The sequence below is a fragment of the Leopardus geoffroyi genome, chromosome B4 (genome assembly GCF_018350155.1).
Source record: "Leopardus geoffroyi isolate Oge1 chromosome B4, O.geoffroyi_Oge1_pat1.0, whole genome shotgun sequence".
In the NCBI taxonomy this organism is placed as follows: Eukaryota; Metazoa; Chordata; class Mammalia; order Carnivora; family Felidae; genus Leopardus; species Leopardus geoffroyi.
In genome coordinates this window covers 14,097,353-14,122,154 of record NC_059341.1, presented here as the reverse complement: position 1 = coordinate 14,122,154, position 24,802 = coordinate 14,097,353, and the positions used below count along the sequence as shown (strand labels likewise).

Below are 24,802 nucleotides of genomic sequence, written 5' to 3'. Positions count from 1 at the left end.
GTTTTTTTTTTTTTCTTCTTCTTCTTCTTCTTCTTCTTCTTCAAAGCAGCGGGGAACGTGGGGTGCTGGGGCTGTCCCGGGGCCAAAGGTTTCGCTCGCGGCCCTCGGGGAGGCTCGAGGGCGCGCGGGCGGAGGCAGGGGGCGTCGCGGCGCGGGCGGGAGCGGGGCTCGTGGGCGCGCGGCCCCCTCCCCGCGCGGCGCCGCGGCCGCCAGGTGGCACCACGGCGGGGCCCGGGCGCCGCCCCGCGGGCGGGGCGCGGGGCAGGGCACGAAGGGGTTAAAGAGTTGGCGGAGCCGCCGCCGCGGCTCTTCGGGGAAACCCACCGGGGCGCGCGGAGGAGGGAGCGGCCGTGGGCTGCGGAGCCCGGCGCCGCGCCGGGCGGGGGCGCGGCCAATCGGGCGGCGGGCCCGGCGCGCGCGGAGCCAGGCGACATGGAGGGAGGCGCGGCGCCCGGCCGCCCCTGACGCGCCGCTCCGTCCCGGTGGTCGGCGAGCCCGAGCCGCCCGGGGCCCCGCGGCGCGGAGATGAGCAGGTCCGCGGCGCTCCTCTTCTGCCTGCTGGGCTGCAACGTCTGGAAGGCGGGGACCAAGACGCTGCGGGAGCCCGGCGCCGGAGCCCAAGGTCGGTGCGCGGCGGCGGGGCCCGGGAGGCGCGAGGGCCGGCGGCCGGTGGGCTTTTGTGTCGGCCGCGGGCCTGCCGCAGCGGCGGCGGCGGGCGGGGAGGCTCTCGGGCCGCATTGTGTCGGCGGCCGCCGGAGCCCCGGCCGCAGCTTCGGCCGCCGGGCCTGCGGCGCCCCCCCCCCACCCCCGCTCCCGAGGGGGCGGCGCCGCCCGGGGCCGCCGAGGCGCCCCCGGCAGAGGCTCCTTGCGGGGTCCGCGGCCGAGGCCGGAGGCGGTGCGGGCGGCACCAGCTGTTGCTGCTTCGGGGGGCTCGTCTGCATGCCTCCGAGGGTCCTTCCCTTTATGCCGTGGCGCGGACACGAGGCTCCATCCTCCCCTTCGCCCCGGCCAGAGCGGCCGCCCCGGGGTCGCCGCCGCCCGCTCTTCCCCCCTCCCGGCCCCCCCCCCTGCCCTCTCGGGGCTCGGGTCCTGGAAGCCGGAACGCGAAGGCTGACCTCGGCCCTTTTGTTGTGGCGTGTTGGGGGGGGGGGGGGGTGGCCGCTGCCTCTCGGGTGCCCCCGGCGCCCTGGGACCCGAGGTCCGCGGCCGCTGGCCGCCACCAGCCTGCCACAGTTTGGGAAAGTTTGGGGGTCTCCTTCTCCTCCCCGTCCGACGTCTTTTCCAGGCCTTAAGGGATTTGCTCAGCGGCCCAAGAATCATCCCCAAAAGGGGAGACAGAACTGGGAGGCCTTAATCATTAAAGAAAAAAAAAAAAAATCATTTCTAGGTCTGTGTGTCGCCAGCTCCTGCCTTTTGTCTCATCTTTGGCCTCTGCAAATCTGCTTTCCAGACCTGGGAGTAATGTGGCCGCCTCTGAGAGTGGCCACAAGCCTGTCTTTTGTTTTTAAAATAAGACTTTATTTGGAGGGGATCCCGAAGCTTCCTTTGCACGCGTGTGAGGGGACAAAATTGAGTGCTTCTCTGCTGCTTGCCTTTTCACAAGGGTGAGTGAGGCCGCCGCAAATGAGCATCAGCACCCACACCGGATCCAGTGCCCGGCCTCCCCCCGGGCCTCTCTGGGCTCGCGAGAGGGTTTCCCTGCAGCGGTGTAGACCCCCACCCCACCCCCACCCTCCGCCCACCGACTCCATGCCCCTGTCCTCTCCTGGCAGAAAGGCGTGTGTCCTGTAAGGTCTGCCCAGTGGATGCAATGAACGAGGAGCGCCTCATCCCCGCGCACACCGTCCTCTAGCACAGACCGTGCCTTCCTCCCTCTTCCTCATGCTAATAACCTCCTTCCCTTGTAACAAATACTCAGAGCTTGGATTGCCTGGGAGCAGAGAGCCGTGGGTGGGCTTCCGCCCGTAATGTTATGACAGGCAAGGAAGGTTCTACCGTAGTGGTCTGGGTTTAGTTTGTTACCTTCATGTTGTACCAAAGGTTTTCGCATTGGGCTCTTGCTGTATCATTTGCTGGCATCTCTTTCCTGCTTTGCTTTTTTCTGTAGCTATGATATAATAGAACCGTTATGAACTGTGTGTAAATTTAGTAATGTATATTGTGGAAAGGGGGACATTGACAAGGTACAAAAAGACCCATATGTCTCTTCAGTAGGAAATGAATGTTTAGAACATTAGATCATCGGTGTAGAATTATAGTCTCTTTCATTAATATTCTACTGCTTCTTTGAATCAGCTATTTTAATGACTATGATATTTGTGTTTCAACGAGGCCATTAATTCCAAAGAATGGGTTGAGTGTTTTTGCATTTGAAATAGGAATATATGGAAATATTAAGTTCATGTGCTTATAAAATAGGGGAAGACAGGGCCTCGGTTGAAAAAAAAAAAAAAAAGTCATGAACAAAACCTACTGCTGCAATTGGGTGAGGACCACACTAGACAGAGATTGGGTAACCAAACTCCCAGAAATGGAATATTCTATGAAGCGGGTGAAGAATGATCAACCAATGAGGATATTGATACCATGGTTTGAAGTGTCTTAGTCTATGGGATGGTTTGAATGGAGGATTAAGTGCCTTGGAATGCCCCCCCATCCCCCTGCCCCCCTGCACCACAATTAGTGCCATTAAGTAGAATGACTTTTTAAAGTGTTGAGCCCAGGAGCTCTACCAGAAGTCAGGGCCTCACTGTCACCTAGGTTTTGAGCTAGGACCGTTTTTAGGAGAGTGGATGGTTGCTCCTTTGACATTGGAAAGTAACCTTACCCCCACTGATTTCTTTGAACCCAGTCTTGTCACTCAGCGTGTAACATAGTTATTATTTTTTTTAACATTTATTGTTGAGGAAGAGAGAGCACGAATGAGGGGGTAGGCAGAGAAAGAGGGAGACACAGAATCTGAAGCAGGCTCCAGGCTCTGAGCTGTCAGCACAGAGCCTGACGCAGGGCTCAAACTGACGAACAGTGAGATCAAACTCACGAACCCCAAGATCACAACCTGAGCCGAAGTTGGACTGCCAACCGACTGAGCCACTCAGGCGCCCCTGTAACATAGTTTTTAAATTCACCTCTTCTCTATCTCCTGGATCTCATGCACAGTGAAGAAAAATGCTACATGTGATTTCACTGTGCAGTCCCACCACAGGTTGTAGATTGTTTTGAACTTAGTTGGTGCTCAGGTAGCGCTGAATGAGCGAAGGATTGAAGACAGTTAATAGCATACACTATAGCACACTGTGGTGAAGTTTTAGAGGAAATCCTCAGTGTTTACCTTCTCGGAAACCTAATTTGTAAGAGTTTTGCTTTTATTATACAAATGGTTACTTGAATCATACTTTGAACGTGCATTGCACACATACCTTCTGCACCAACAGGGTTGAGAAATGACTTAGGAAAAACTCCTCAGAGAACTGGAACACACAAATGTGTATGGTTTACAGTGGTGTTACAGTTACGTTCCTGGGACTAAGTGACACCTTCTGTATTAAATGAGCGTAGCTTCATCTAAGGCAATTAACATCTACAAAATTCCTTGGCATTGCTTTGCTCAAGATATTCAAATAAATTGTATTCAAGATAATTGAATGAATTGTACTCAAGATAAAATTTAAGATTTGGCTCCAGATTCTTTCTACTGTAGCTACTTTGACCCAGCAAAGGGCTTTCATAGACAGCGGTTGTCAGCGTGAAGTTTTGCTTTGCGAATCATGAATTTGAACTAGCTCTAGAATATGATTGCATGTTTTCATTGTTCTCATCGAAGTTTCTCTAAAGTATTTATAGTGTCTATTTTTTTTTCTGGGAATTTTACAGAAACTGTTATTCAATAGTACTGACTAATTTTTACTTTCTTAACCTCTTAGACAGCTGTGTATTGAGGCTGGCTTAATAGAGGGGGCTCTCCTTGGAGCGCAGCAAACTGTGCAGATGTACTCCATAGAGATATTTTTGAAGCCCAGCACTGTTTTTACGTGCCAAGAGAAAGGTCAGAGCTAGGTTAAGGACTTCATGCTCAGACTTAAATTGTATGATCTTTATTTTGCTGCTCATTATCTAATAGTGATGTATTTTGCAATGATGTGCTAACTTTATGTTCATCTCAGAAAAGCTACAATCTGTCATAACATTGGAGGTGAATGGTTGGCTGTCTTTCTTCTCTCCGAGAGGCCTGTTCTTTGGCAAATTCAAATTTCGGTTATTAGAACACCGTGATCAGTTGAAAACCCACGGAGCGATGGAAAATATCAGGAGGATCGTCCAACAGGCATGACTTATGCTGATGGTATAATGAGAACATAACATCTAAATAAAACTCCTGGGCTCACGTCCTGGGAAAGTGTAGAGCTTGGATTTGCAGAGGCCACTGGACTTTGTTGCACACCAGGTGTGGGAACGCTGTTGGAAAAACAACAGCAGCATCTAGGTAATTTCTGGCAGAGGCTTTGAGATGACTTTATGGGTTTATATTTGTGTCCTATTTGTACTTTCCCTGTAACACTTCGTAACATACGGCTTTCATGCTTAACATTCCGACCAAAAAAGGGGGGAAATTGGGTAGATTTCTCAAGTAGTAGGTTGCAAATGAAAGTACTTTCTAAGCTTCAGTCAGTTCTTTGTTCTAAAGACATTTCTAATATCTCTGTAAGTCAGACCGTACATTTGTATTCTTGTTGGGGAATACTAATTTAGTTATTTTAGTAAATACTCCACACGAAAAAGGCACACGCAAATAAGTCAGACCACAGACGTGTATATTACTGAAGGAAACATTGTATAAAAAATTTTCAGAAATCTAGATGGAAAAATTTGTCCTGTGATGGCACCCACCTCCCGTACTTTGCGTGAAACATGCCTAATGGAAATCATCACATATTTCAATAATATTATAGTTTGATCGAGTTACAAAGAAGTAATTGGAAACAAGTCATTTTCATTTGATTTTACTGAATATAACTTAAGGATTTTTAAGGACCTCAGTACTGGCTAAATGCTCAGTTCCACCAAACATGGAACTGAATGTATTTTAAGTGTATTTTTTTAAGTTTAGTTTTCTTAGTAATCTCTACACCCAGTGTGTGCTTGAACCTGCAACCCCAAGATCAAGAGTCATATGCTCCTCCAACTGAGCCAGCCAGGTGCCCCTAGATGTTTTTTTTTTTAATTAAGCTTCAGCACTCTAAATAGACCAGTTAATTGTATGAAATAATAGTGTTTTTTTCTTCTTTTTAAAACAATTTTTTGAGTTTATTCATTTTGAGAGAGAGTGACAGAGAGGAGGGCAGGGACAGAGAGGGAGAAAGAGAGAGAATTCCAAGCAGGCTCTGCACTGTTAGCACAGAGCCCAGTGTGGGGCTCAAACTCAAAAACTGTGAGATCATGACCTGAGCCAAAACCAAGAGTCAGATGCTTAACTGACTGAGCCACCCAGATGCTCCTGAAATAATTTTTTAAACAATTGTACGGTGTGACCCCAACGTGTGTCCTACTTTAAGTAAACCATTGTTTTTGTAAAATGCAGCTTGTAAATAGGCAAAACGTGAGGCAATTAACCACTCTAGAAAGGCTTCATAATAAGCTCCCTAAACACAAAACAGTTCAGTCAGCATGTTTAAGGTGATTCCACCTTCCTCTGATCAAGCTCTTTGGAATGACTTTGCCATTTTCCAGTCCGTCTGCAAACATTTGCTCTTTTTTTTTCTTTCACTTACCCCTTACAGAATTTAATCCACATGGATTCCAGTAATTAAATCCTTTTATGTGGATGACTCCAATTTTTCTCCCTCTGGCTTTGACATGATGTCTTGGCTCTTTTTCTTCTTATCCGACAAGCTACTGGACGTCCCCCCTTCAGGACACTGTGTCTGCCTCCAACTCCTCATCTTTCAACCTCCCCCAGCCCAGCACAGCCTAAGTTCTCTGTTAACTAGGCTCAAAATCTGGACGTCTCCTTAGACCGTTTGTCTACCTTGTAGTCTATACAGTCAGTAGTCTTACGGGTGCTTTTATGTGGCACGTTTATAGAGATGTCTTTAGATCAAGATAGACGCAATTGTGTAGCACAGAAGGAACCTTGAGGTCAAGTTTATCCTCCTTGTTCTGGAGATGAGGAAACTCAGGCCGAGAAAACTAAGGTGATCTGCGGTCACAGTGCTTTCTCCCCACACACATCCTGTGGAAGGTAGATAGAATAATGGCCCCTAGAGATGGCGATGTCCGGATCCCTGGACCTTTGAATATATAACCACTGAAAGAGGGAGTTTGCAGAGCTAATTAAGTCAAGGGTCTTCAGATGGGAAGATTAACCTGGATTATCCAGATAGGCCAATGTAATCCAAGGATTCTTAACCGGAGCGAAGTGGGGAGATCAGAGGGAGAGGAGATGTGACCAGGGGAACAGAGAGACAGTGGAGATGCTTCACTGCTGGCTGTGAGGATGAAGGAAAGGGCCGTGTGCCAAGGAATGCAGGCAGCCTTTGGAAGCTGGAAAAGACAAGGAAATGGATTCTCCCCCAGAGCCTCCAGAAGGAATGCTGTCTCACTGACATCTTCACCGTAGCCCAGTTGAGACTGACTTGGGGCTTCTGTCCTGCAGAACTGTAAGCAGGAAAATTATGTTGTTTTGAGCCCCTGAGTGGTGGTAATTTGTTAATGGCAGCAATAGGAAACTGATACAGATACCGACCCCCAAGAACTGTGAAGAGAGCCTGGCACCCATACAGCCAGCATAAGGGCACCGTGGTAATGGGCCATTTGGGGGGACCGCAGCTACTGAAGGTAACGTTTGGAGAAGCGCGTGGAGTTTTTGCATCTTCTTAACAAAAGTCTGCCAAACTGGAGCCATGGTGAGGATCCTTGGGGAGTACCTCACGGACCTCCCCCACCCCACTATCACCAAACAACTTTTTTCCCCAGATGCACTCCGTGGGCTGTGACTTTTATTTGTAAGCAAAGTGCATGAAATCCTCTGCGTTCCTTCTAGAGTGGGTTTTACTCATATCTGCAGGGAGAATACAGAACCGCGCCCCCCCCCCCAAGTCCCCTGCCAAAAGCTAGTTTTAGAAGTCTTGCTTGCTTCTAAACTTGGCTCTAATTTTTGTTGAAATCTGTCTCTTGGTTACTAAATGGGGTAAAAGGCCGCTATGATCGAAGGGCGCCACCAGTGCCTTTGTATAATGAGAGGATAGGGGACCACTCCCCCTGGAATGGCCTCCCGCGTGTTGCGTGTTGTCTCGGGCTGGGCGCCCCGCCTCTGATACCTGTGCCTCTCGTCGGCGAATGGGCCCCAGTGCGGACAGAGGGCGGTGCGGTGTGGAGCACCTGGGCACTGCACCTGTTGGGCAGCACAGGAGGAGCAAAACTGCCTGCTCTGCAGTTTCTAGCTCACCGGGAGCAACGTTCAGTCCAGTGTAGCCTAGAGAGGGGAGCTATATGACAGCTGGACAGGTCCCCGGGGAGCAGCTGATGGGGCCTCTGGTACAGAGGTGGGGATTCAAACCTCAGGGGCTGAGAGGAGGAGGGTGAAGGGTCCCGGTTGGAGGCTTCTCCCAGGGAACTGAACTCAAGAACAGAGAGGAGCTTGGCTCTTGTCAAGTTCGGGGCCTTGGTCTAAAGGTAAATAAGGAACGGAGAAAGGGAGAGAACCACTGGGTCATTTTAAGACCTCGCCTCACGTGAAGGCGTCACACTTCCCTTCCCGTTGTGTCTCATAAACGCTCCCTCACTCGCTCCTCACTTTCACGGTCGTGTATCCTCACCCTCATAAGGCACCTGTTGAAAGCATCCTGTCTTCTCTCTCTCTCTCTCCGTGTTGTAGTCTCTTTTTTCAACCCAGGCTCTCTCCACGCGTCCCTCTTCAAACGCCATCGTATTCGTGTTTCTCTCCTGCAGAAAAACATTTAATCCTTTCCTGTTGCCCGGCATGTAAAGTCTAAATTACTAAGTCTGGCCTTGATGACTTTGCTGCCTTTCCTCATGCACCTGCTCCAACCTTTGCGCCCCCTGCTTCACCAGTTTAAATCCCCTTCTCCAGCTGGAACATTCTGCTCATCACCCCTGGATGACCACTGTGCGTCCTCACTTCCCTTCACCCTCCTGCTCCGCTCTTTATGCTCTTACAACCCTCCATACGAGCATGCGCCCTGTGAAGACTTATGTAAGTATGCAAAATACCTACTAGACAGAAGAGGCTGGGGGGGACAGCATGTTTTGGGGTAAGCTTGATTATTTAGAAATCCTCGGCCAGCTGGAAGACAAATGGAAAAATAAATTAAGAAGGACATCACCAAGGGACTTTTTTTTTTTATGTAATTAGGCAAGAGTCTCTTGAGTAAAGGTGAAAGCTACTAACAGTTGTCTGACTAAACGTCCAGCTATAAGCTGTGATGTCTATTTCTAGATGTTTCAAGGATTTATCCACAATGGGACACAGGAGGTTTTATTTTAGAGAGTATAAGCATGTGGACATCTCTCCGTGCTCTTAATGGTTATAAATTAGGTTAAGAGATGTCCTACTGGGAATCAAATATTTACGCAGTGACAGCATTGATTGGAAATGTTGGTACTCTTGTTGGATGAAGCTCTGAAATAATAGTTACAGGACAATTAGGTTAAAACTCATATTTACTTAAGTGGAGAGATAAGGTGGTCAAATATAGATCTGATATGTTCATCCACTATTTCGAATCCTTAATTTTATGTAACATTTAAACACATACTCAGATATGAAAACTGACAAGATCTTTTGGATTTGGGGGGACTAGCAGGCAGAACAGGAAAAGCTGGCTTTTAGAAGAAGACACCTTTGAAGTAAGCATTGAGTTTATAAAAGGTGGGTTTTTCCTTTTGTTTTGTTTTGTTTTGTTTTGTTTTGTTTTGTTTTGTTTTGTTTTGTCTTAAGCTATACTGCACAGGGACAGAGAAATGTGAGCTTGAGGAGGAAAGTTAATTATTTCCAAATCAGATGAGCATTTCACTTGCTTAGACTGACTTTTTTGAGCACCAGATTTGAATGGAAAACTTCCTGAATTTGTACTGAAGGAAAGGTTTCTAATGTAATTTTTAAAACATTTTTTAATGTTTATTTTTGAGAGAGAGAGAGAGGCAGAGAGTGAGCAGGGGAGGGGCAGAGAGAGAGGGAGACACAGAATCGGAAGCAGGCTCCAGGCTCTGAGCCATCAGCACAGAGCCCGACGCGGGGCTCGAACTCACGGACTGCGAGATCGTGACCTGAGCCTAAGTCGGACACTCAACTGACAGAGCCACCTGGGCGCCCCTCTAATGTGATTTTTAGTGTAATTTTGACAGAGCCGAACTCAGTCCCTAAGGTGAGCCACGCTATCCAAGCCGTTACCGGGAGCTCTGCCTCAGTGGATGAGGTGCCCGCTCCCCCTCTTCGCCCCTGTAGTGCCCGAGTGGGGTTGTGCTCTGCGTCCTTTGCACCACAGTCCACTGTGGAGGCTCCGGGGAGGAATTTGCTTGCACACGAATTCAGGTGGTAGTCAGAATGCAGCCCCTTGCGGGTGGATACCAGGCGAGGCTCCTCTTTCCTTGCCCCTTGAGGCTGCCTGCAGTCCTTGTCCCCTTGCCCCTTCCGTTGCTCAGCCGCAGCGACAGCACCTGGGCAGCTTTTCACACCTCAGATCTCTCTCCGATTTCTCCTGCTGCTGCATCTCTCGGACCACAGCCAGATTGACCTCTCTGCCTTTGAAAGGGGCCCATGCGATTAGTTGAGCCCACCAGATAATCCGGGAAAGTCCATAACCTTAATCACCCCTGTAGTCGCTTTTGCCACTTGACCTAACGTATCCGCAGGTTCCAGGGGTGAGGGTACAGATGCCTTTTGGGGGCTCCTGCCTGGTGTAGCCAGAATGTAGACGAGGGGTCACCGGGCAGGGAGGATGGGGAGGCAGATTTCCCTGCCGTCGAGGTCAGTGAGCGCGGGAGGGAGGACAGTGGAGTGCCTTCCCTTGGCGAGTCCCGAGGATAGCTCTGGACGAGTGTCTCTTCTGTCCTTTCCTGCGCCAGGACCTTACAACTCTGACATGGACTCGTACACAAGGAAGTCCTAAGACAGCTTGTGGGATCCCAAATGCCATGTTTAAAGTCGTCCTGAGTTTTCCTATTTTGTCTCTGAGAACTTGAAAGTGAAGTTTGTTTCAATAACTGTGATTTACTGAGTTCACTGAATGGTAAACATTTATGGGATCTCTTATATTTAATGTTAAATCTGTGAAATAGTGGCAGACACTCTCTGCTTCCTTCACAGAAACGTGAAGAATAATAATGGCAATTAGCTAACGTGCACTGGGTGCTTACCACCTGCCAGACATGATGCTAAGTACCTGGATGGATTATCTTCTTTAATCTTCATATCGTTCCCGTGAGACGTAAATATACAGTAACTGGCAGAGGCCACTGTGTGACCGTAGGCAGCCTGCCCCCTGCCCTCAGACTGTGCTATCATAAGATTTGGAGGATTAAATTATAATTTCTCATAATTTTGATCCTGTGGCATTTTACCAGCATAAATAAGGGACTCTTAATAGGCCTGGTCGTTTTTATGCTGAAAAGACAAATCACCTCCCTTGTGTGGTCCCTGTTAGCCTTTGAACCATGGAAAGCAACCTCGAACGGTCATTTTCTGAGCGGCTCCTGAGAACTGAGCTCTGTGCTTTGTGTTGTGTGGGGTCCAGATGTGTAGAAGCGATAGGAAGCTCCCATGAGTACCTCTCCTGAGCTCTTGAGGGAGGTCCAGTCGAGCAGGGTGGGATTTGGGGTAACACCCAGCTGGGCTTGGGGGAATCTCCTGGCTTGTGTTCAGAGCCCATTAGTTTTTGGCAAGACTGTTTATATAACAAGAGAAACTTGTTAGGACCCAACAATTGGAGAGTTGGAGGTAGGGAAGGATGTGGTTGTTTGTAAAATAGTCCTGCAGGTTTGTTTGGATCCGTAAAGTATGATGGGATGCCCTTGCTCTCCTTATGGCACCAAGTGAGGGCTTTACTCACTCTGAAGTAAGTGTGAAATACTGGTGTTTATTTGGTATTTGAATTTACTTGCAGAATTTTAATCCTTTTCACTCTTTGAAAAGACTTTATTCATTCCTCTTGGCTTATACAATGATCCTGAAAATAAAGTTTTAAATGATGCTAATTATGGCACTGTAATAGATTTTTTTTTCCCAACTTATTTCATGAGCATGTTTGGCCATATAAAAAAAATGGAAAGAATTTTACAGTGAATACCCATACTCACCACTTAGATTCTACAGTTACCATTTTACTATTCTTGCTTTATTCCCTATCAGTTCATCTTCCTATCCATTAATCTGTCTTATTTTTTGATGCATTTTCTTTCTTTTTAAAAAAAATTTTTTTAATGTTTCTTTATTTTTGAGAGAGACACAGAGTTTGAGCGGGAAGGGGCAGAGAGAGAGGGAAACACAGAATCCAAAGCAGGCTCCAGGCTCCAAGCTATCTGCGTAGAGCCCAGTGCTGGGCTTGAACTCAGGAATGGTGAGCTCATGACCTGAGCCGAAGTCAGACATTTAACCAACGGAGCCACCCGGGAGCCCCTTTACTGATGTATTTTAAAGTACGTGTCAAATATACGCACTTTCCTCCCAGTACAATGGCAGGCATATCATTAATTAGGATTCAGTACTCCACTTTTTCCCAGAGGAAAATTTACATACAAGGAAATACACCAGTCTTAAGTGATGACATGTGTATATCTGTGCGAACCCAAGTCCCATCTTGATACAGAATATTACCATCATTCCAGAAAGTTCCCCCAGTACCCCCTCCAGTAAATCCCTGCCTCTGCTGCTTGGGGGCAAGCACCGTTCAGATCTTTCCCACCATAGGTTACTTTTTTGCCTGTTGTAGAACTTTCACATGAATGGAATCATACATTCCATACTCTGGCTTCATTATTTGCCATGAATAGTATTCCACTGGGTGAATATCTTACAGTTTATCCATTCTCCTCTGGATAGACACACAAGTCCTTTCTGGGTTTTGGTTGTTAATATCATTGCTGTGAACATTTTTATACATTTGTTCATTCTTTGGGCATGTTTTCATTGTTCTTGGGAAGAAACCAACGTTTCTCGGTTATAAGTAGGTGAATGTTTAGTTTCTCAAGAAACTGCGAGATGTTTTTCCATCATATTTTTCTATACTCCCACCAAAAATGTGTGAGAATTACTGTTGCACCACATTCTCACCATCATTTGGTGGTGTTGGTTTCTTTAGTTTTAGCCATTTTGGTGGGCTAAAATATACATTAGGTGGCTAGATCGATACATTAACAATGCAGTGCATACATTTCATTTTCCAGCTACAGTTTTCCAGGCTTTAGTTTTTGAGCTGTGTTAGAGCACTTTTAGAAATCAGAATTGTTTCACCATTATGTTTATTTTTATTCTCAACAATGTTTTATTTATGCAGGCTTTAATTTTTCTTTGATAATTAAAGTCTATCACACGACCACATTACCTCCTCACTGAATTTCCCATCTGATCGTGTAGAACCACGTTATTGCATACCTACCAAGTAAGCCGTGGTACATGCCTGTGCATCTGTGTACGTGAGGATGTGTATGTGTGTGTGTGTCAGGATAGAGAAGGAATGAGAGAGAAAAAGAAAAGTAACCCTTCCAGAGTCTAACATTTACATACTGCTCAGGTTAGATAGGTTAATATAGGACTAGAGATTATACAGGACTGTTTTGATACTTACTCTCTTTAAAGGAAACCAAATGTATATGCCATTTACGTGTAAGAATCCGTACACTCAAAGAAGTGCCAGGATCTCTTCATGACCAGGCAGCTTCTAGGAAGTTTCTTGGGATACTTTGTTAATAACCCTTTTGAGTCAGTAGTGTATTGAGTCAGTTCCTCAAAAGTAGAATACTCTGAATATTCTAATAGCCTCTTTTAATCAGTTAAGATAGTACAGTTCCAAATGTATTCATTCACAAAAGCCAGAAAAACTTTGAATCAGAGTTGAACATACCAAGAGAGCATGGGAGAAAATGAAATTCCTTGAGATTGAAGAAGCTCCCCTAATGACTGGGTATATCCTTTGGAAATTTAGACAAGATAGCATCGTTTCCTTCTATCCTTTGCTTATGCCATTAACCTACACAAATATACATTTGACACTTCAAGGGAATGTGCATGTCTACCTGCAGATTTTGTGGGGCTGGGCTATTCCAGAGATCCACGTCTGGGATTAGGGAAAAAGTGGGTGTTTGAGTCAGGTCCTCTATTTTTCATTTCTGTTTCTTCCCTCATGTGGCCTCTTCTAACTTTTAGTCTGTTTCTGAGCCGCCTGCCTTTTAGAAACTATATCCGTGCAAAGAACAGTGAGACCTGTGTCCGGTTTCCCCGCTGTATATACTGTTGCCTTGTTAGTAAAGCTTCTCTCCTCAAGCCCTTTGTCTAGTTTCTGTGAACTTCTGCACAGACAGATAGAATTAGTGGCATAAATAGCCCCTCTGTTTAAATTAAAATAGAGATTTCATAAAAAGAGAAGTTTTTTCCAAACTTAGAACGTTTTCTTGTTTCCGTACTCATGAGATACATTTGTTTCCTCTGATTCCTGAGTATGGAATCTCAGAGCCCTGCGTTTATTCAGTGTTTACTGTGATAGAAAGTTGTTCTCTGGGAGCTGCTGGCCCCTTCTATTATGTTTTTGATATTAAGGAAGTCTGTGGTTATTCCAAATTAGGAAAGCACAATAGCATTAGATAAATGCAAGTCCATTATTGCAAATATCGCAGTACGAAAAGGCGGTATCTGCTCAAGGATGACCTAAAAGAAGTTACTTGCGTTTGATGTCACTCGATTAAAATATTCCCATCTAATGGGAGGTTGGAGGTAAGTGGCTTTTAGATGTCTCTTTTAGAACAAGGTTTTTCCATTTTTGCTTGGGTGATTGATCTCTTTCTTTGTTACCTACCATCTGCTGTCCATGTTTTTGAATGTGCGATAAAGCATATGGGAAAGGAATAGAAAAGTTAATGCATTCAACTGGTGAGGGTGGAGGACAGTGTCTGCAGTCTGGTCAAGTTTACAGCCCATCTGCGAGCACAGGGAGCCCTTTTAAAACGTAGCTTTGCTCTCCAGGCTGTCTGTGCAGAGCCCCCTCGGTCCACCGCTTGTCCAAATGTCACCAGTATGGCTGTGGCGAAATTAGGTCTCTCCTTCCAAAACTTTCACTTGGCACATGGGGCATATACTCAGTGCACAGTTTCGTGGGTACGTTTTTTCCTTTACTGTAAACTTAAAGACTGCCTAGTGAAATTAACCTTAGAAAGTGATCCTTTAATTCAGCTCGCTCACCTCATGGCAGCACAAACCGTTAAAATGACTTTTAACGCCACTTTGTGTTTTGATTCTTGTGCCGCAACGTAGATTTTGACTTAGAGGTAAAATTGATAGAAGTCTCCCATTGTGTTCTTTCCCCACTACTGTTTGAAACAGGTTTGTTTTGTTTTTTTTCTTACCATCTTGAACCTCATTTGCCTTTTCAAATTTAAAAATAAAATCATTGCCTATAAAGATTTCAGTGTCTTAATGGAAACCTATTAGATGTTGCATTAAATATTAAACTGAGACATTCTAAATCAGTACACATAAAAGTAATACATAAATGCTAAGTAAACAAGAGAAAGGAGTTAATGGCTTTCAGACTAGGATATTTTTTTATGTGCACTAATTAGATAACATGTTAATTAAGGTGGAACTATTCCCTGCTTATATCTTCCCATTTGTTTGTTTTGTTTTTAATGTTTATTTGTTTTTGAGACAAAGAGCATGAGCAGGGGAGGGGCAGAGAAAGAGGGAGACACAGAATCTGAAGCAGGCTCCAGGCTCTGAGCTGTCAGCACAGAGTCTGACGGGGGGCTCGAACCCATGAACTGTGAGATCATGACCTGAGCCGAAGTCAGATGCTTAACCAACTGAGCCACCTAGGCGCCCCCATATCTACCCATTTCTAAATTCAGAATCCTTAAGGAGACGTTTACATGAGAGAAAGGCCTGGCAAGTTAGATACTTCTTAAACTTCTTTTCCTCTTAGCTGCTTCATGGCAGATGAACCACTCTTTATCCATCCACCCATCCACCCATCCGTGTACCCAGCAAAGAGTCTCTCCTGTCCTTACCTTTCACCACCGGAAGGCTGATAATACTAATTTCTTAAATTGCAGATTTTCAAGTGCTTTCAGGTCCGTTATCTTTTTACTCCTCATAATCCTGAGAGGTATCAGGAAAGAGATTATTCCTTTCTGTGCATGTGGGTGGGGGAGCGTGGCTTGAAGTCATGCACTGGTACGGCATGGAGATGATAATCCCACATACATGCTCCTCCTCTGTTCTCTTAGAGTGTCTCTCTCGGTTGCTTTAGACACTCACACTCACTGTTTCAGTCATGATTTCTGCTCAGGGATTCTCCAGTCTGAGCCACCCAGTTTCTGGGCAGCCGTCATGCTCCCTGCCAAGTAGAGCTCACATATTTAATAATGAAAGTGGGCATTATCAGTCACTTCTTATGGTTCCATGCTCTGGGGATCCAAAGATAATTAAGCCCCCACTTTTCAGGAACTCGAGCTCCTATGGGAGAAGCGCAGATAAACAAACCACTGTAGGGAGGAGCAAAGCATAGAGGGATGCGGAGGAGGAAATAACTAACTGGGCAGTCAGGGAGTCTTCCCAGGAAAGTGGCTTGTGAGGTGGGGTTTGAAGGCTAGGAACCCGGCTCACAGACCTAGAAGAATACCCACTACTCATTATGCCCCTGCAGGAACCACACAGAGAAGGGGAGGAAGGCACTCCCAGGGCCACGCCACCATCCATATGAATTGTAGCTTTTTTGTAGTTTATAAAGCATTTGAAAAAGACTTTTTTTTTTTTTTTTTTTTGGCAAAATGACAGTGGAGTTGCTGAGCTGCTGGTAAACTCCTGTCTCCTGCTTCCTGCAGGGGCATAATGAGTAGTGGGTATTCTTCTAGGTCTGTGAGCCGGGCGCCTTGTCTCATCTATCTTCCTCACCCGAATTATTACACATCCCCTTTTCTCGTTGATTCTGCACGGTTGGTCAGTCTTCAGCCAGATATCCCAACATCAAAGGGACTGGTTTTCTCAGTATCACTCGTCTCAACTCTAGCCCCTGCTAATCTCATGGAATTTATTGAGGACACAGTTAGTCGCCTTTGTTACTGAGCTCCTTTACTGTCTTTTTTTAAGTTTGTTTATTTTTGAGAGAGAGAGAGAGAGAGAGCACGAGCAGGGAGGGGCAGAGAAAGAGGGAGAGAGAGGGTCCCAAGCAGGCTCCGTGCTGTCAGCATGGAGCCCGACGTGGGGCTCAAACCCACAAACCATGAGATCATGACCTGAGCCAAAGTCAGATGCTCAACAGACCGAGCCACCCAAGTACTCCTACTTTCTTTTTTTTTTTCTTTAAGTTTATTCATTTATTTTTCAGAGGGGGGGCGGGCGCAGAGAGAGAGAATTCCAAGCAGGCTCTGTGCTGTCACCGTGGATCTTGATCTCACGAACTGTGAGATCATAAGTTGAGCTGAAATCAAGAGTTGGACACTGAACTGACTAAGCCACCCAGGTGCCCCTACTTTCTTTTCTTCACTCTTGTTCTGCTCTTCCAGTAGAGTTAAGGGAAAGTGCCCCACCACAGCAGCCAAAAGGGTATGGAAAGTTCAAACTCTTCAATGGCAACTTTAGCAGCGGAAGAGACTTTGAAAATTGTTGAACATCACCGCTTACACCCAGATCTTAGTTTACATGGGGTTATTGAACGTTGCACTGCGTCTCTTTCCAGGTACTAAAAACGTTTGAGATAAGGAAGCTGATGCTGATTCTTGTTGGGATGGGGTGCGAGGGACCTAGTGCCCAGAGGAGGCTCCTCCAGTGGTCCTCATGGAAGCCATGGTAGAGGCGTCTCCATGTGGGGAGTGGCTTCTTGAATGGCTTCAGGAATGGCTGGAAGGTTCGTTGGATTCTCTTTGCTTTTGCAGGAATTGAAAGGGAAGGGGCAGAGTGTGGTAGGGAGAACGTACAGTTTAAGTGCTATTCGCTCTCTCATTCATGGATATTTATTAATCCTGTCCTGTTACTTGTCAGACAGTATAAAATAGACTCACGATCCCCACTGCTCCAGTTTACAATTTCGTGGATGCAGTTAACTCTTCAGTGAGTGGGACTGCTGTTTCAGATGGAAACGCATACCTAGGCCTGTTGTAGAACGCTGTCTTTAGTGTGAGCTGTGTGCCTATGGCCTTGTTCTGTGCTGTGTACCGCACCGGCCCCGGCTCCTTCTGTTTCTAATTACATGTCATTTTTCTAGGTAGTGCTCTAAGTGACTTCCTAGCTTGCTGTGAAACCCAACAGGTTTGCTAATAAGCCCATTGCAATTGTCACACACACACACACACACACACACACACACAAAGAGAGGGAAAGAGGAAAGAGAAAACAAAAAAATTATATAATCCTATCTAAAATTGAACTTGGGAAATATTTTCCATTTCCTCCTAGCCTATTACTATACATAATTTAAAATTGACACTGTTTTAGGTGCTAGCATGAAGCCAAATTACTTTGAAGAATTAAGGCTAATGGATAAAGAAAAGGCAGACAGCTTTATGGCTCAGAGCAAAGGTGAAATAAAACTGAAAGAAGTTATAAAGTGAAACGCAATATAATGAAAGTAGTACTTGATAACTTTCTGAGGCTACTTGCCCAGGCTCCGTGGAACCTTTGGGATGGGGAGCCAAAACAGAAAGCCAGTTCTCACCACTGCTTCCCAAATTTGAAAGCAGATACGAATCACTTGCTGGTCTTGTCAGATTCCGGGTCAGTGGGTCTAGTGTGGCCCCTAAGATGCTGTAACTCCTACCATGCTGCTGGTCGCTGGACCACACTTGAATTGGTGAGGTTGGGGGCGCCTGGGTGGCGCAGTCGGTTAAGCGTCCAACTTCAGCCAGGTCACGATCTCGCGGTCCGTGAGTTCGAGCCCCGCGTCAGGCTCTGGGCTGATGGCTCAGAGCCTGGAGCCTGTTTCCGATTCTGTGTCTCCCTCTCTCTCTGCCCCTCCCCCGTTCATGCTCTGTCTCTCTCTGTCCCAAAAATAAATAAACGTTGAAAAAAAAAAAAAAAAAAAAAAAGGTGAGGTTGTTCACTGCCCGTCCTGTCCTAATATTTAGGGACAGGCAGAAGCAGACCCAGGAAGCCATCAATTGAATCTGGCTACTTTTTCCTCAGATTTTTAGCCTTGCGGTTTAAGAAAGCTACCTAGAAAATGTATTCTCACCTTATTCAAAGCCTACGTTCAAGAGAGGTAGCTGGTTTAATATGTTCAGGTGTTGGGGCGGAACCCACATCACTTGTGACTTAGGAGGAATTGCGGGCCTTTTGTTAGGTAAGAATTCCCACTCCGTTACTTCATTCATACAATTAAAATATTCATTCATCATGTACTAACTGTGTAATGAAAACCCTGCGTAGCTCTGAGTGACTTTTGGTTCGATTATCTTTAATTTGCCTGCGGCCCGTCTCCAGCCGTGCTGCATATAGTTTTAAGCCAGTAAAAACTATTTCAGGGCAATAGAAACACTGATGCCATTCCGTTTCTTGCTTATACTTGACACTGAACTATCTTTTTATACCTTCTTTTTAATAATTTTTAAAATTTGTTTACTTACTCTGAGCTAGAGAGCACAAGTGAGGAAGGGGCAGACAGAGAGAGGGAGACTGGATCCCAAGCAGGCTCTGCCCTGTCAGCACAGAGCCTGGTGCAAGGCTCAAACCCACGAACCATGAGAGATCATGACCTGAGCCGAAACCAAAAGTTGGATGCTTAACCAACTGAGCCACCCAGGCTTCCGAACCTGTACCTTCTTTTTAAATGGAGTACGGGTGTTATAAACAGTAAAGCTTGCACATTTTTATCGGTTTTATGTTAGCATATGATCTTTAGTTTTGTGTGGATTGCATCTGGAATAAGTCACTTACTGCCTGCTGTTTGGGCTTGTTTAAATAAAGAATAGCTGACCACTGTTACTCAGATATAGAGTCCCTTTTTTCCCCATAATTTTTTTTTTTAATGCTTATTTTTGAGAGAGGGAGAGACAGAATCTGAAGCAGGTTCCAGGCTTTGAGCTGTCAGCACAGAGCCCGACGTGGGGCTCAAACTCACAGACAGTGAGATCGTGACTTGAGCCGAAGATGGATGCTCAACCGACTGAGCCACCCAGGCTCCCCTCACCCATAGTTGTTGTTTTTTTTTTTTTTTTTAAGGGCTAACTAATGACTAGACTTCTGAGTCACTTTATTCGAAAGACATGGCTTTTGCACCACACTCAGACACCAGCAGCAGGCTGTGCCTGCCGCCCCAGCCGTGTTTTCTTCTCCGTTCCTGTGTGGAAGGTAGGTGAGGCCCTGCTGAGGCAATGAAATTCCTAAGTGGCCTTTTTGTAATTTATCTCCCTGGAGATTCTTGGCTGCCTGCAGAGTCCCAGAAGACCTTCAGGGGGCCGGTAAAATGATGATCCGTGTGAGCATTTGACATTCCACCTCACGAGGGTTGTATGTATTTCTGTTCTGTGCTTTTAAAAGTAGGAGGTAGAGTTGGGTGCCCCCGTCCTTTTCCTCTTGAAACGTTCATCTCCTTGCCTCCAGAAGAAGTAACCACGTGTCCAGATGAGAGCCTGGGTGCTTAGGAGTGAGCTCTAGGCTCGACTGGGCCGGGCTTGTCGGCCGCAAACCAGGTTCCTGGAGGGAGTTGGAGAGGGAGGAGGTTGAGAAAACCCCCGAGGCCTGGCCCATCACATTCCAGCTTTGAGCCCAGAGCTGTGCAGTCAGCACGTCCCAGCCTGTGGCTCTGTCTCTCATCTTCAGCAGATCTGGAGGCCTTTCCCCCCACGAGGAGGGACATACCTGTGAAACAGCCCCTCCCCGGACCCCAGAGCCCCCACGTACGATTTCTTCCATTCCGCTGCCAGGAGTGCTGCGGTCTACACTCAGTGTCCCCACTTGCTCACCCCCATATTCACCCTGTAACCCTCTGCTGCCCATCCCCCTCCCCCACCACTCCTCAGGGACCCCTTTTGCCACAGCCAGCGCTCATTCCCCGGCCTGCTCTCCTCTGACACTGGTACTTCGTCTCCATGACATGCGGCCCCAGCTTCCATGGCAGAGGCGTCTCCTGGCTGGTCTCCTGCCTGGGCTGCCCTTCCTCAGTCCCCATCGGGTTTCCCCTTTCCTCCTCTTCCTCTTGAGAGAAAGCTGTGACCTCGGGCTCCAGCCCTGAACCCCTCAGAGCATCTGCTCTACACTGGGGCCCGTTGCCAGCTGTCAGCTGATGGACCCCCAGATCTCCCCCGACCGCCCCCAGGGCAGTCCTCCCTGCTTCCCCCTGAGCACCACCTGGGCTGTACTGGCCAGGGGTCTTCATTCGTGGTTGTCCAACATGCTCGCTGTGCTGCACCTTCGGACCCACCCCCTCATCCCCCCTTGCACGAGTGCTTTGTACTGACTCATCTTTGCTCTTCCTAAAGCCTCAGGCATCCTCCCCTTCGGGAGCCATCTCTGGCTCCCCCTTTCCCTTCGCGAGTCTGTGTGCATACCTTTGCTGTTCATTCAACAAATATTTATTGGATGGCTCCGTATTCCTGGCACTGTTCTAGGTGCTGAGGGCACAGCAGAAAACCCTCCCCGCCTGGTACTGAGCAGCTGTGTGTACACATGGGCAGTCCGTCCATCTCTCCTTGAGGCCAGAACTGCCTCCCATCTGGTCCTCAGTGTCTTTGCTGAAAGAGCAAATCTGGTAAGGCCAGTTTTCTCCTCTTTCCACTGTGCCTTTCCTCCACCTCTCTCAGGAGCGAAAACAGGAAAGAGAACTTCATAATCACAAGATGAGCCAGATAAAATTGCATCACTATTTCTGGTTTCTGCATCCAGTTTGTTGAATTTTCGTGTGTGAGCGTGGTACAGAGTGTGAGTTGAATGCTTCCTTTGTTTGATAAATTTGCTCAGCTGCGGCCCACAACGAAAGTTTCTCTTCTGCTGTGTCCTTTGTTCGGAGCTGAAGAACCCCGTTCTTTGAAAAGTCACTGAGAGGGATGTTCTGCTTATATCTTATTCTAGACAGCCCCTATGCCTGGGACTACCAAAGCATTTGTTGGGAAACAAAACACAGCGTTTTCAGATGTTTTTATCTTGTAATACCGCCATCCCTTTTTCCCAAAACAAACTCACACAAATTGACTTTGGGACCATTAGCACTGGAGCTGCAGATAAACTAAGGACACCCAGTTGAGTGGCATTTCAGACACACAGTGAATAGATTTTCAGTATAAGTGTGCCCAAATCGTGCATGGAACATAATTACACTGAAAATTATTTGTCGGTCACCTGAAACTCAAGCGTAACGGGACATCCTACATTTGAGGTCACTAAATCTGGCAACCCTTACTGCCAGCAGAAGGCACTTGTTGGGATTAACCGTCTTTTAGCTCTCCTTTCAGTCATGGTGACTTTCCGAGGGACGTCCTCATATTTGGTGAAGGCTCCTGCCTTTGCCGACTGTAATCGCAGCCCCACCTCTAAAGCACTTCTCAGCCCTCATTAAGCGGGAGGAACAGTGACAGGCACGTCTTTCAGCCTGGAGGTGTGGGACCAGCTGTGCCAATGTTGTTTGGTTGCGAAGGTGAGGTCACAGACGTGAACCCAGTCTTCGGTCCTCGAGGCTGCTTGCCCGCTACAGACGTGGAAACAGTCCGATATGCAAATATATTCAGTTTAGCTCAGCGATAATTTATTACGTATTGGTTTGAAAGGCAGAGAGGGAGAAACCGTGTCCTCCTCCAGGATGCTCACGGTCTTGGGAGGAACAAGCATTCCCAGTGGGGCTCAACCCTGGGTGGACGTTATAATTACCCAGGAGCATCAGCAGGATTCACCCCAGAGACTCTAAGTTCGAAGTCTAGGGGGGCCTGAATATGGGTAGTTTTTCCAAAGCCCTCCGCTCTGATTCTGTGTCAGCCAGAGTTGAGACATGCTGACTTTCATCTTTGCGCTTGTCTTGAAGTATTCCCCGAGTGTCCACGTGCAGATAAGGGACAGAACCTCTGCTTACGGAGTAAACACAAGGCAGATTTAATTCTGGGCCATGACTCTGAGGTTGGGTTTCTAAGCTGTTCACGTAATGGCCCAAATGGTCAGAAAGTCATGTGTGTGCCGAATGCATTTTAAAAATCATGTATAGGGGCGCCTGGGTGGTGCAGTCGGTTAAGCGTCCGACTTCAGCCAGGTCACGATCTCGCGGTCCGTGAGTTCGAGCCCCGCGTCAGGCTCTGGGCTGATGGCTCAGAGCCTGGAGCCTGTTTCCGGTTCTGTGTCTCCCTCTCTCTGCCCCTCCCCCATTCATGCTCTGTCTCTCTCTGTCCCAAAAATAAATAAACGTTGAAAAAAAAAATTTTTTTAATAAAATAAAAAAAATAAAATAAAATAAAAATAAAAATCATATATAAATAGGACTGGAGAGGGTCAGACTTGGCATCCTGGAGTCCCTCAAATTGGGGTTAAAATTTTCTGGGAGCTGTAGTCATGTTTATTGCCATTTGTCATCACCCCTCAAGACTTTTAGCAACGGGATACGGTTGCAGAACTAATTAGGAGGCACCCTGACTGGCAAAGAGTCTAAATCGGCAGCCTGGCTCTGCCATTCTGCGTGTGACAAGCTCGTAACAGTCAGTGCTGGCATTTAATTATACTCGACTTTCCATTCATCACTTTAACCGTCCCAGGTTAACGCCACTACAGTTACATCAACGCACTGCACAGAACGAAGGATTGATGACAAAAGTCTTGAGGGGTGACTCCCGGGGTAAAGTGGGCTGGTTTGGTCAGCAGACCGCCTGTGGCTTGCACCCCCCACCACTGTGTCTCCGAGTGTCCTTGAGGACCTCCTGCATCTGAATCCCGGGATGCTAGTTAAATATGCAAATCCTGGGCCCTGCCTCACAGATCAGGACCTCTGGGGGCGGGCCTACAAATCCCGGACATAGTCCCTGTGGTCCCGATGCTGACATCACGGGGTTAATCCGAGCAGGATTTTGAGCGTGGCAGACTCAGAAGTCAGACGGAGATAGAAGCCGTCCGTTATGTTGTTATTGTTGTTGTCATTACTGTTACTGTTTATGTGGACCTCCCCCTGTTTGGGGGGGCAGCGGCGTCTGACTCTTTGTGCATAAGGGTCCCTTTGCCTCTGTGATGTGCCTGAGGATCTCATGGGCATCCTCAGAAGCACAGGTATATCCCGGGTTGTCTCCAGCTCTGTGGAGTAGCTGACAAGGTGTGCAGAGCTTGTCTTTCTGAAAGCTGTGTTGCCATGGTATCACTTTCCCCCCTTGATTCTTTCTTCCTGTTTTTTTGAAGGCAGGTCGATTTTTTTTTTTTTCACTATGAGCAGAGTCTTCCCATTTAACTCACAAGTAATTACATGTATCTTATCATAGATCTTCATTAGTGTACAGTGGAGCTAAAAATAGGATAGTGGGTGTTACCAGCAATTGGGGAAAAACGAAGGAAACTATTAAATAAAGTTTTCAAAATGTGCCTTGTGAAGCCTCTTTTTGCTAATGTGGGTTTTGTACTGATTTGGAGAATGGCTTCTAAGTGTAGCCTTCGGTCTGCTGAAAACAGAACGTGTTACACTCGTCAGTCACCTGGACCAGTGGTTCTCAAGTAGGACTTTCTGTGAGCCAAGCAGAGGTGTTTTAATACCCAAAATGGAACATCTGGGGCTTTTTCCAGGTTGCACTAGAAAATATTATAGTTGAAAACGTTTCTAGTCCATGCTGTTTATCTCAGTGAGAGAACCTTTGATAAGATGAGTCCTCCCTTACCCCAAATTATAAACCTACTTCAGGTTTGATGTACCTACGACTCTGTGCAGATTCCACTCCCACACCTAGATGTTCTGCCCCCTGTGGAGTTCGTCACCCACTGGCATAAGCAAATTTAAAAGCATTAGACTCGGGGCACCTGGGTGGCTCAGTCAGTTGAGCATCCCACTTCGGCTCAGGCCATGATCTCACAGTTCGTGAGTTCGAGCCCCATGTTGGGCTCTGTGCTGAAAGCGCGGAGCCTGGAGCCTGTTTCAGATTCTGTGTCTCCCTCTCTCTCTGCCTCTCCCCTGCTCCCTCTCTCCCTCTCCCCCCACCCCTCAAAAATAAACAAACATTAAAAAATTTATAAAAAAAAAAAAAAGAAAATACTGATAAATGATTACAAATTAGATCCACCCTCCCCCCTTCCCCATCTCAGACTCTTGCTTGTTTTTCTGGCCCCATATCAGCTGTCATCTCCTTGTATGACTTCTCTGTAGGGTCCCTTAGCACTTTGTGCAACCTCCATGACATCACCTGCTGTGTTTCATACATAATGTGCCCCTCGCTGCTCAGTTCCCACTATCTGTATATACTCACTATCAAGACCTGCAGGATTGTTTCTCCTAAATTCACGGTCTTGAGTGAAAGCCCATGTACCGTGTACCCCACCGTGCACACAAGTCTGTGCAAGAGGCTGTAGGGTGGGCTGTAGGTCCCAGCCATTCTCCTGATAGGATGCCGACTCAGGGTGTTTACGAGCATCGTGCCTGGAGTTTGCCAGTTGCTTGACTGTGGGAGCTGAGGACAAGGGCCAGGATGGGCACTGACA

At 47.0% G+C, this 24,802-nt stretch overlaps 1 protein-coding gene across 2 annotated transcripts in view; it reads left to right on the top strand.

The window, feature by feature from the left end:
• Window positions 1-289: 289 nt before the first annotated feature.
• The window catches only part of FAM171A1 (family with sequence similarity 171 member A1), a 135,733-nt gene continuing 111,220 nt past the window's right edge, over window positions 290-24,802 (top strand). The window contains exon 1 of one of the 2 annotated variants that reach the window (XM_045466432.1): window positions 290-622. In XM_045466432.1, coding sequence (XP_045322388.1) covers window positions 526-622 — 97 coding nt within the window. In that variant the 5' untranslated portion in view covers window positions 290-525. The remainder of the gene's footprint in view (window positions 623-24,802) is intronic. The other variant, XM_045466431.1, reaches the window with a different exon arrangement.